Source organism: Geospiza fortis, unplaced genomic scaffold (assembly GCF_000277835.1).
Source record: "Geospiza fortis unplaced genomic scaffold, GeoFor_1.0 scaffold40, whole genome shotgun sequence".
Classification (NCBI taxonomy): domain Eukaryota; kingdom Metazoa; phylum Chordata; class Aves; order Passeriformes; family Thraupidae; genus Geospiza; species Geospiza fortis.
Genome location: NW_005054297.1, coordinates 26,294,491 through 26,307,957, shown reverse-complemented (window position 1 = coordinate 26,307,957; position 13,467 = coordinate 26,294,491). Strand labels below are relative to the sequence as shown.

The following is a 13,467-nucleotide window of genomic DNA, read 5'->3' as shown; positions in this document are numbered from 1 at the left end:
AACACATAATTTTTAATTTCCTTTAAAAAAATCAATTATAAAATACTGCAAAGAAAGAAAGCATTAACACTCATATATTGTATGTGTCATTTGTGCTCACTCAGCTATCTAATTTATACCAATTTCATGTACTCAGTATTATACAGGGCTTTTTAATCTTTTACTAGCTTGGGGTTTTTTTCCCCTACAAGATTTATCACAAAAGTATGTTTTTCCAACTACCATAGCTAAAATGTCTGCTTTAAAACTTCATCATACAGTAAAGAAGATAGATATATTCCCAGTGTGGCCATTCACCACCTGCTTAAGCAAATACACTTCAAGATGCTTCTACAATTGTGATAAAGTGACAGCAAATCTAAGAGCACACAGAGCTCATATTCTAAAATGATGATTGTACAACTATAGTTTGCATCATAAGGGACCAATAAAAATCTTTATGTTCTGTTTGAATGGTAAGGACTTGTATAAAAGAGAAGATGGAATAGGAAAATAACAAAGAACTGATGTATTCAGCAGTTGTCTTAAATTTAGAAGCACTAATGAAACTTCTTGACCATAATTAGTATTTCACACTGCAAGGATATTTTTCTCTCTTTCAGGTTCTTTTTAGTGATATACAAGGCTTGCCATTTTACTAGATCCCAGGAGTACTTTTTTCTCATTTTCCAGGTGGGATTAAGAGTATGGAGTGCTCATGATTAACAACACTTCTGCTATTCTCCATGCATTTAGATTTTTATTCTTCTAATTATCAAAGTGATGACTGGGAAATGCTAATTCAAAGTTTCCTCCCTGCACAGTGAAATATCCTGACAAACAGGCTGAATACTAAGTGAAAACTTGCAGTTTTATTAGTCAATACTACTTTTTTTATTCTGCAAAACAATTATTAGACAGATATCAAATCTGTATTAAAACACTGCTAACAGCAAAACTTAAATGTACTGCCTGTTTACCAGGATTCTTAGCAATAACCCTCTAGAGAATACAGCTAAGAATTCAACTGCTTTAAGGCCAACATCAGCAGCTTTCTTTGGCATAAATACTTTTTCTTGTAGAGATTCAGCAGACTTAGTCTCTAAACGGTGAGAAGGAAAAAAAAGAATCTCCACCATCTGTTCCAGCCCTGAGGGAAACAAACTTTCCTGGCAGTATATAGTTCAGGATTTAATTGCACCCAAAGCCAATACAAATACATGCAAAAATATAAAACATCACTCTTAGTGAGTGGAAGTTTTGTATAATTTTATTTTAGCTTATTTCTTAGGGCTATAGTTTGACTTATTTTTGCTATAATCTGTTTTCCTTTATTTCTGTTGTTTGCTTTCAACAATTTTAAATTAAATTCACATTATCATTCCAGATAAAGAGAAAGCTAGCTAAAGGATCTAATCAGATTTCATCACCCAGTTTATCAAATTTTATTTACTCTCTGCACAAGTATCAGGAGAAGTACATTTACTAAGGCCAATGAGAAAGACTAGTTTCTTCATAAAAAGTAAAAACTTCAAATAATACAAACTTTATAAATTTCATATAAATTATTATAAATAATCAGTAACAAAGATCTGGTTTCAATGACAGCAAAAGGGAGAAGGTCAGAGCCAAACAAGAAGAAAAATAAACTAGAATGAGGCAAAAATTAACTATTTTGATTTTCTGAAATTAATCCTTTAAAATCAGTTTCAGCTGGAGAATTCTTTGGACCATTCTATATAAATTTAAATATGAGCCACCTTTTCTTTTAATCTCAGGATAAAGTCTGAGATTATATAATCTACTTTAATTGCAGTTCAATATAATCTATTTTAATTGCAGTTCATGTCAAAAGTATTGTATAATCAACAATTCCATGACCAAAAAGTGCTGTAATTGAATCACTGATTATAGGTCTCCATCCAACTTTCAATTATTATCTTCTGCTTGCAATGTTCTCTGTTACAGAAGTAACAGTATAAAGTCTGGCTACAGTGGTATAAATACTTTTGTTTTTAAACTAAGCTATATCAAAACTGCTAAGTCCTGGCAGCAAATAGATTATATACAATGTTCATCAAAATCATGTCACTATTTATTTTATTTGCCTGTCTATGACACAATTGACAGAGTATGCTGCCCAAATCATCTTCTTTAGAAAGCGCTTACAGCTACTTATTTTCTAGTTGCTTCTAATACATGTTCATACTATGACTTTAAAAATTAAAAACATAATAATAACATGATAGCTGCCATCACAAGCATGGCGGCTGAAGCTTTCTTTGTTTTCTTGCCACAAGATGACACAAATCAAAAGGAAAAACTGGAAGTCATCTAGGTAGCAATCTACTAAGAAATGTAATTTGGAAGCATCTGTCTGTTGCATTTCATTACTTCTATTCTGCACAATTAGATTCCAAGAAAGTTGAAAAAATATACAGTTGAAAAATATTTACAGATATTGACAATTTGCCTAAACTAGCTAGTGTGAACTGAGTATATTAAGTTTCTTTAAACCAATTTCATTTCTCAGGTTTCACTAGGATGCTACAGAGTACAAACAAGCAAATAAGCTTGAAAATGCAATGCTACATTTCTAGTTTAGTTTCCTGTAAACCTCACTGACCATTCCATATTAAAAGAGGCTAAATGGCAAACCACAAGAGAAAGCTTTTAACTTACAGGTTTTATCCACTGTAAATTTACTTACTCCATCCATTATTAGCTACTAGAGCCAGAAATGGAAATTAAATATCATTTTTGCAGGCCTACTTTTCTTCAAAATATTCAGATTTTGTAAAAGAAGCTATGGCTTTTTTTAAGTTGGGATACCATATACTGGCCAACTTGAATTACAAATATCATGCCAATGCCTTGTATATGTATCCAACTGCTAATGATTTTTAAAGGCCAACAATATGTTCCATCAGAAAAATTTCCTACAAGAATTAATGGTAACTCTGACATTATTTAATTAGAACTTTTTAAAGTTTCCATCAGACCAACCATGTTCAGTAGTTTAAGACTTTGTACTTACTCTAAACCTAAAAAATTATGTTTCTCACTTAAATGTCTGCCTGAATACAAGACTTCCTTTATTTACTATAAATTTATGACAAAACATTTAGTTTGATTTATTGCATAATAATTTTCAATATCCCATACCACCAATTTGATAGTAAAAAATAATTATTTAATTATTTTGAAGTACAAGCAGCCATTTTGTCACTACACTGTGCACTACTGTTACCTGTTTTCTTCCAATTTTAAAAACATTTGCTATCCTCAATACTAGGCACTAACAACACTTATTTTAGAATGCCACAAAAAAAATTGTGTAGTGGAGTTTTTTTTGCCTTTTCCCAAAATTTTTATAAAGGCTATTTGAGCACGGAAATTGAGGCATGATTTGAATCATACCTGTACAATCCTTGTACTGCTAGCAACACAACAACAATTTTCTGACAGTATCGAAAAAGCAGGAGAGCAAAGAATATTCTATCCTGTGAGTGGCACTGCCCTATCCACAAGCCCAAGTTACCAGGTTTGAAAGGAGGGCACCAGCAAAACTCTGTCCACTGATTACACTTTGCCAGAACTCTACTTCTGTTTCTCCTCCTCTGATCTCTCCAATTCTTCCTCAGCAGTACCAGAAACTACTGAATTTTAGCACCATGAGCTACATTCTGTTTCTTCAAAATCTGGCTGAAGGTGTATAAGTAAAGATGTTTTTTTCAGAGACATTTAACCACAGAATGGTTGAGGTTGAAGGAAACCATAAGAAATTATCTGGTGCTGCTCCCCTGCTCAAGAAGGGCCACCTAGAGCTGTTTGCCCAGGACCACATCCAGTCAGACTTTTAATATCTCCAAGGAAGAAGACTTTACAATGTTGGTTGGCTGATTCAGTGACTTGGCAGAGACTTGAGAATGCAGCTTTCAGGTTAATACAGCTTCCTTGCAGAGATTCAACATCATTACTGGAAAAACTAAGAGTTTTTAAATTTTCTACCAGTGAAAGTCTGTGATATCCATAGACCCACTTCTTTGTGTGGTATCAAACAGCAGTGATGACCTTACAAGAAATTTTAAACTTCATTATGTTTGTACAGAGATTAGCTAGAGAACTTTAACTAATTCTTCATCACTATGTGAATGTAGAATACATAATAGGTTAGAGCTGATTAATAGATTTATCCCAGAATTGCAGGCATTGATACACAAAGACTGGGAGTGTTTCAGACACTGATGTCTTTGCAGTATATCTTTATCCAGGCAATAAAAGCAAAATCTATATTCATAACATGTTTTAGGAGTTGCCCCATTGTCACTGCCCCATCCAACATTTCAGAGGTTTGAATTCAATGCAAAGGAGGAAAGAGAGAGCAGAGTTCAAGACTTTAGCTGCAAAGATATACAATATCACCAACAGCAGTGAATCAGGGAATGTTGCATGTTCAGTTTTTAAATTAAGCTTCTTATATGCATGTTCTCATAAATACCTTGAATTTAGCTTCACTCTGCAGATCTAGTAGCAGATATTACATATGTTGGCCTCTCCTGCCAGTTAGTTTGAGCAATTTAAGGTAACACTGGGGAATTTAGGAGAGATATTTGAGACAAATCTTGCATAGATATTGGAGGAAAAACCAGCAGTTTCCCAAGTCTCATGAGCAGTGCAACTCAGGAAAATGAACTGCGTGGGGAAAGCAGAGTAGAGGCACAGTGCTAATATTTAGCATGGTTTCAAAGCGTATTAAAAAGACCCAGCTTTCTATTGGTTAGAGCACCACTTTCCAACAAAGTGCTGAAAGAAGTACCACAACAGCCATTAACAGTGATTTTTACCACTCTGTGAATGTGAAATTAGTAATGTTTTCTCTGCAGGAATTCAGGATTTAATATTTTCTTAAGTGTTGCACTAAAGGGAAGATATGTAGATTATAGGCTGGATTAGTAATCTAAGTCTAATAATTCCTATATGCTATAAAATGTTTCAAGATCAAGCTAAAACTTCGAGTTCTGAAAGATTTTTTCAGATTTCTTTTCACAATACAGCTTGTGTTGAACATACTTCTGGAGTGATAACTGAAGCTTGACACTTTATTGGCAGCAACCTTAAGGGTGATGTTATATGCAGAAATTCAGGCTTTTAGAAAGAATGTAATAATGATGTGTTTGAGAACTTCAACAGAGAAGCCAACTGATAGTCAAAGTAAAAAAGCAAATACAGCTTAGAAAAAAGTTCTTTTGCAATGAGAACACTGGATTGAGATTCAGATTAACATACCCTAATTTCTTTTGAAAGATGGCTAATGATCAAACTTAAATAATGTCTTTAAGATTTATATAAAAGACAAGATGAAATATTTCTAGAAGTGAAATTGGTAAAATGACAGAGCCTTATATGCTTGCTTTTGAATTATATGAACATCAGGTAAGATTAAATAAATGCCAGTGCTTCTAAATTCATGCGCCAATATTTTAAGAACCAATCTAAGATCACCTAGGGCATAAATCAAACACAAACAAAAATTTTAGAAGCACAATCTTTGAACTAATCTTGTGGAAGTCACTGTAGAGGCTAGATAGGTATCCTAAATCTTTTCTGTGGGATAGTTAGTACTTAGTTCACTTTAACTAATTCCCCCAGCCCTCTTCAAAAAGAAAGAAAGCCTATAGGCTTTTCCCTAGTATTTACAGTCTGCTGCTGAAATCCTCTGTAGCTTTTACTCACAGGATCTGCTGTATGTCAAACACAAAAAAGCTTGCTCTGAATTTGTTTCTGCTTTCTTATTTCACAATTTTTATTTCTTTTCATGGCATACAAGGCAGCCTACTCACATCCACTCTCAGGTTGCCCTGATGATTTTGTAAGACACCTTCACATCTTTTTTCAGCCATTTACTATTTTTGGTCATTCCCGCTAATGTTTTCTGAACTTTTTCCAGTTTCCTCGTACTTATTTTGAATAAGTAGTTTGAAAGTCAGTTTCACAGCCAGCTCTCATCCTCTTCTCTGAACAACTTAGTATTGGGAGCAAGCTTTCCAACCTATGTTTCTACTTCGTCTTTCAGGAACACTCAGGGGAAAAGCAAATGCCATAGCAGTCTTTAGATATCTAGATATTTTAGTAAGAGTAGTAAGAAATCTGAAGCCCACAGACTTGTTAACAGATGAAAATATTTACCAAATTACAAACAGACCAAAAAAAAGAAATATAAGAGTTTAAAATAATGCTAGTATCACAAGGACATCACAGAAGCTACAGAAAAGTAAAAAGTTTACATATGAAGTCAACTTTATTCTACATTATTCTATAAAATTCAAAGTATATAGGAGCATTTGCTACATTCCTGAAGATTCAAAGCAAATTGCCATTTGCTATAATGACTGAGTGTATCACTGCATGGAAATAAATATAATGTAATGTAATATACACAAGAAGCTCAGGTGCATAGAAAATACAAGATGAATTTGTCATGGAAAGTTTTTAATCTCTCATTAGAATAATCTTAAATATTTTACATTTTTTAGATCATTCAGGCTTGAGAGCTCCTCAGAAAATGATAGCAGAATTTTCATTCTCTAACATCCAGTTACAGGACACTGGACTTGATCAGAGGGAAATAGAGGACTCTACAGGTATACAAAACACTCCTAATTTAAATTCATAGAAAAGGAGATTATAAGTAATTAACTTCTCTGTGGAATTCATTTTGCATCTATATGAGAAGAAATTGAGACAGTTTATTGACTAATTCTCAGGGTCACAGTTGGCATCTAAACATCTAACCAAGCCAGTAGGAAAAATCGTTCAGTGTCTGATGCATCATGACATGCCAATAAGTAACTGAGGGAATAATTACAGGAGTGGAGGAAAAGTAATTTCTAATTTAGTATGGCCATTATCTTGATCTGTGTGAAAAATGTAACATTTGCATACCAGTCTCAATCATCAAGGAAAAACTTTCAACTTCAGTTACTGTTTTGCATGTGTCCCACGCATATTTCAGAAAAAGGTGTTATTTAATTTGATGTGAAGAAATAAATATAGCAAGTGAAAAGGAAAAAAAAGGGAAAAAGGAAGTAGTCCAATGAATCTGGAAATAAATAAGCTACAATATAAAGCACGCAATGCATCAGAATTTAAAGTTTTAATTTAAAAAAATAGCATGTCAGCAGAGTACAGCTTTGACACAGCTTTCACTACCTCAAAATGTATTTATCAAATGTTTCAGAAATTGCTCTCTCTGAAGGCCTCCATGCTTTTTGTCTGTGTTCTATGCACAGCTTAGCTAAGACACACATTTCTCAGTGATTTTAATGGACTTTCAACACATAAGCCAAAGATCTCTTTCATTTAGCAAGGCAATCTTTAAATTCCACTTAGCATGTAAGTGTTTAAAAGGGCAATTTTCAAACCATTAAGTAGAACTCATGATGTTTGAGATCAACTATAAATCATTTGGTTACAAGATGTATTATTCAAATAACTATAGCTACCTAGCTACTATTATAATGTTAATTAGGTATATAGAACATTAGCTTCTAAAATTTTGTTCTCCAGACACAGAATACTAGTGTTTTCTGGTAAGCTTACTCATTTAAATAAGGTGTCTTTCTCAGCTCCTCTCATCTTGAGCTCCATACCCAATCTAAAACTTAAAATTTCTTCATCAAGAAATATTTCCCCCTGAAGAGGGGAAAACAGAGAACCCAGTATGAGGATTATGAAGCACAAATACCTCAAAGCATGGCCTTGTTAGAGATAAAATACACCAAAAAAAAAAAAGCAGCTAAGTACACAGTAGTTTGATCTGAAAATCAATGATTAGCAATGAACCAGAAATTAAAAATACTTAACTGCTGTCTTTACATAGTCATTGTTGACAGTGACTGACTTATCATGTAACAGCATCTTGCAGGCACTCCTTTGCCCTCACACCCTTCCCCAGTTCAGACTAGCCCCTTCTAAAGGATTTTGTGAAAGCCTAAACAAAGCACTCAGAATATTTGTTTTCTGATCTTTGATTTTTTATGGTCTCAGAAGAAGCTCCTTGAAATGAGATCCCTTGCGCTGGAGGATATCAGCTAAACAACAAGGAGGACATGTGGCAGTGCCTTTGTGACACCATCAGTAGTGATGGGGTTCACCTTCTCTATCCAGGAGGAGCACTCTTAAGGGGTTTTTCCTATTAGCTTTTTAACATTTTTGACCTGTAACTGGCAGAACCTTCAGCTTTATTGAAGGCAATCTACTAGTGGTTCGCTTAGAAACGTTTTGTAAAGAAAGAAATCATATAAAAATAGCTTGAAGAAATCATATAAAAATATTCTGCCTCCATTACCATATAGATATAGTGGATGTTGGAAGATACTCACAAAAGACAGGAGATGCTGGAAGATAGCCACAAAAGACAACAATGCTTTACCAGCCCTGTGCTCTACTACAGCACTGAAGCAGGTGAAGTTAACATAGAAGAAATTCAGATTGATAAAGCCCATATATATGAAATAAGATAACGAAAAATAACTGTTTTCAGTTATTATAATATATAATAATATATAATAATATATATAATATAACTGTTCTCAGTTATATTATAATAACATCTCATACATTTAACACTACTGAAGTCAACGTAAGATGAAAAAGAAGGAAATGAAATATTTTACATTATTTTTAGGCATGTAGTTCTAGCCCAAACTAGAGAACTTGAGTATCTTGATAAATTACAGTTTTCAGAAGGCATCTCAGACAAAGCCAGTCAGATATCCTAGTTCTTTGCTAAAGACTGTAATTGACTAAAGGAAAAACCTACTTTTTAACTTTTTTAATCCAGCATTTAAATTAGGTGTCTAAAGTTGAACATCATCCAGATACTCCATTGTCCACAACAACAAGTGTGAAAGAAGCATGGTGAATTTAAAACATAAAGATGAGCTAACAAAACTTAAGGCAACCTTTGGATTGTATTTCTACCTGAAGTACTGTCTCATTTCCATAAATAAATCTCTCTAAGATGAAAAAATGTAGCAATGCTATAATTTTTTCCCACATATGCTCTGAAATTATTTCTGCTGTATACACCATACTAAAAAACTGAAATTAGCCCCCTAAATTTAAACATTCTGTGGTTTTATACTGTCATTTCTTCTACCAGAGTACTGCATCATCAAAGTTGTTTTCTTTTTTTAAAGAGATTGTGATTGTTAAGATGGAAGCATTCATGTTTTGTTCTTAATGCACAAACCATTCCCCACAAGCACTATATGTTATACCCCTAGAATCCCATTTTTATTTTCCACTACCTCAGAACACATGCTACGTACTTAAGGCCTATATATTGTGATGATGTATCCATTTCATACGGCGTCCACAGCTAGTTTTGAACAAAGTTAAACTTTTGCTATTACGTATATATGGATTCCTGTTAGAAGATTTCCACACCCCCAGTTTAACCTATGGATACCTGTACCTCAGCATTTTTTATGAACTTGCTGAGTTTATCATGTTTTCAGGAAGCACTAAAAAGACTAATAAAAAAGGGCCTTATTAAAAAAATTTCCCCTCCCACCAAAGCCATCCACCTTCTTTTAACCAGTGAAAACACACTCAAAATCTGTCAAAGTACTCACAAATATTCAAATTCTGCACTGTCAGAGTTCCAGAAATCTGCAAGGTGTGCTCAAATTATACAAAAAAAAAGAGCATGTTGCAATTGTTGACATTGTCAGCCTAAAATGATTAGCATAAGGTGTAGCTCTCAGAATTCAAGCTGGTATCTCAGCACTCAAAAGATTAAAAAGTAACTAATCTGGCACGCTTTGATGAGTACAGAAGTAAACTTTTCATTATGCAAATTCAAAGGAAGAAAGACCCATTTAGCCATGAACAAGCTGCTGATCTATCAACTTCAACACCAAATATAAGCACAGCTCCTGCAACCTTCCAAAACTCCTCTGAAATCCTAAATTCTGTTTTTTCCTGCAACAAAGATTAACATCCTTCAGGCTCTGGGATATAAGTACATTTAGATGAATGAGGTCAGCAACCACATTTGTAAGGCAAGCTGCCATAGATTAGTTTCTAAGAGACAACTGGTTTATTCAGGTTAAACGCCTAGAGCATTCAGTATAAACAAAAGAAAAAAAATCCATAAGGTATCTCTGGAGTGCAATCCTTACTGTATTAATATTTCAAGTCATTTATTCACTGTACACTCAGTGCAGAGGCTATAGAGATTTAATTGAACAGCTTGAAAACACATACCCGATAGCAATATTCCAGATATTGCTCAGCCATGCTTACCTTTAAAGAAACAATCTTCATTGTGTACAATGGTGATCTTTTGCTTTTTCAGACAGGCAGCTCTGTGCACTTCACAGTGGTTTTCATAGAATTCTCCATCAGACCCACACACAGGTTTGTAATGTGGCTTGCAGTGCTCCATGCACAGACACTCAGCTTGGCCAGTCTTCCCATTCACAACACAGTGCCTGCCCAGACCACAGTACTTGTTTTCACATGATCCAAAATGGCCATCCTGACCAAAATACCCTTTAAAAAAAGAAAAAAAAAAGAAGGTTTTTATTTAATAACTACATTTTCCTTAATTGCATGCAAGGTACAAAAAGGATTGATTTGAGTAAATGAAGTGACTCTTTTGTTACATCCTTGACTAATATTAAACATAGGTCGGCCTGATGTTAAAAAAATTTAGTCTCTTTATGATGATTTTTTATACCTCTAATCACTGTCATAGGCTAACTGCAATTTAGAGCAAGATATAGTAACAAAAGTTACTCTTAATTAAAAAAATTCATAGTAAATCATTACTTTTTCAATGTATATTGAAGTTTGTCACCTTAAGATTGCTATACTGTTGCATGCAATAGAACAATGTATTCTCTAGAATTCATACCATAGGATTGGTCTCAAATTGGAAGGGACCCATAAGGATTGAATCTAACTCTGCTCCTTTGCAAGACTACCTAAATCTAAACCATGTGATTAATAGCATTGTCCAGAAACGCCACAAACTCTGACAAGGAGATAAAATGGACATTTACACATTGAGACTGATCCATGAGAATAACTAAAGCGGAATCAGGGCTCTGAATCAATATGGAGAATTTAAAAACAAAAAAATGACAAAACCTCTGTGGTGGCATTACAATGACATTTCAGGAAACAGAGCATAGAGGAGCAGGACTGATATATCAAATGAATGGTGGCTAGAAGGAGTCACAGGAACCTCTAAGTGTTATTTCAATTATGATAAATGTGATTTGGATGGCAAACAGAGCTTTAAGAAATAGAGGAGTTTCTGCTGGCCACAATTTTCAGTTCCTTCTGCTCCTAGAATAAGGAAACGGATTGTCTACATTAGGCTACCAAAGCCATCTGCTTTCTATCCTAAAAGTGCTGCTGCCACCATGTAAGATAAACACTGTTGTCAGTAGTAGATCTCATGGTGAAAGGGGAAGTTCAGTGCACAGTAATATTTCCTTATTATATGCCCAGTTTCCATTTTGACTGCCATAGAACTAACTATGGTTTCTTGGCAAGAGAAAGTGAACGATGTGAAAACAATGCGAATATGAAAGCAGAATTGTAATTGCGATTATCAATAAATAGGTTTTCTGATAACCTAGTTGTGTCATAAAGTATGTATAAAAATACTAAAATGCCTCCAAATGCAGGAATAGACACTGCCCTTCACAGCTACTTAATTTTATTCTCTCGCTTTGTATTCCCAATGTCCAGAACAAACACCTGTTATTCTAATGCCTTGCAATACTTTCCTTATCCTCACATCCTAGCTGAATCCATCCTTGGCTAACCCATATAAAAATAGCATGAAGAAGCAAATTACAATGCATAATTTGGTAGTAATTTGATCATTCTAGATTCATTTTCCATAGCGAAATGTTAATATGTCAATACAATAGCTTGAAGTACATTTCTTCAAGCCACTGAGAATTTATGTTCTTCACTTCAGCGGCAGATATAAAATCTCACCACTTTTTCTTCTGAAGCTTATGGGTCTATCAGACAACCATGCTTTGATTTCTTGCTTTCTCACACAGCACAAATTTTCTAGACAAATGTACTACAGAAAGCACACAACCATGAAATTTGGCTCTAATGACATGTTTTCACTATATTACTTGGTAACAATTTCAGCACAAAGTTGAGAGGACTACATATTCACCTCAGATGTTGTATGGCAGGTATAACTAAGCCACAGTGATTTTTATACACATGTAAAGACCCAACTGATGGTGGGTTTACCTGCTCACGCACCAAAATGACTTGAAACAGGAAAATCCAATTCAACATTAAATTTTTCCCGTAAGTTTTTCAAAGTATTCCTCCTTGTGCCAATGTATCACCACCATACATAAGCAACAGACGTGGACTGACAGAAAATAACGTAAACCAAATTTCCCTATTTCCTTATACTAAAGCTAAGCTCAGGCAAAGCCTTGGAATACCCAAGAGTGCTTTACAGCACAGGTCACGTATTCACATTACAGAATGTAAGAACTTCTTTGAAGTGATGGAATTGTTACAGTTTGAGGACAAAGTACATAAACCATTATTATTTATGCTTTCTGAACTGAAGATAAAGATCTCAGAACATATCTGACAACTGCTCTGAATTATTGAGAGGTGTGTGATGACTCAAAAATATACTGTGCTGTATGTTATGAAAATAGAACTCATTTAATACTTCTCTCGGGACTTCATCTTAGCACTATAATTGAATCTGATGTCTGAATGCAAAATACCTTCTTTCCGATAAGGGAGAATAATTTACATTACATATATTGATATTTATAATATTGGTATTTGTCAACATATACCAATTATGTACAGCAATAAACAAGCAACTTTTCTGCCTTAATGAAAAACAGTATTTATTATGAAATGTTTTATAAATGTCTTCTTTTTACACCGTTAACTACTCCAAAACAATACATAAATTTGCATACATCACTGCATATGCAACTCCTTCAACTGAAGTCTGTGGTAAAATTCCCACTAACCTCAAGAGAGGTTTCTCCAGATACAATCTAAAGCCTTCAGTCAGCATTATGTTGTAGCCATAAGTTTTAGTATGTTTAACAGGTACTGTTCTGCCCAGAGAAGGAGCAGCTGTGTGGTGTTTACAGTACATATTTAAGAAAAAACACTTAGAAATGTACTCTGAAGCATTCCACCAAACTGTGGTTACCAGATTACCAGATCACTCACAGCAAAGAAATAAATTAAATCCATGCAATTCCAAAACAGGTGACAAAATGCTTACAACCATAAATTTGAATTAAATATGCACCTACTTATGAAAATGTAAACAAATCAATCTAAAGAGGTTTCTACAGGAATACCAAGAAATGGATCGAGATATAAGTTAAAAAAAAAATTAACAACCAAAACCCAGCTTAAGTAAAACCAATTTCTGCTGCTTTTCACTGC

General features: G+C 34.1%; 1 protein-coding gene across 2 annotated transcripts in view; it reads right to left on the bottom strand.

Annotated features, from left to right (window-relative positions):
- The window catches only part of FSTL5 (follistatin like 5), a 268,544-nt gene that overhangs the window by 173,783 nt on the left and 81,294 nt on the right, over positions 1 to 13,467 (bottom strand). For both annotated transcript variants that reach the window (XM_005415567.2, XM_031066443.1), the window contains exon 4: positions 10,294 to 10,542. In XM_005415567.2, the coding sequence (XP_005415624.1) occupies positions 10,294 to 10,542 (249 nt within the window). The remainder of the gene's footprint in view (positions 1 to 10,293; positions 10,543 to 13,467) is intronic.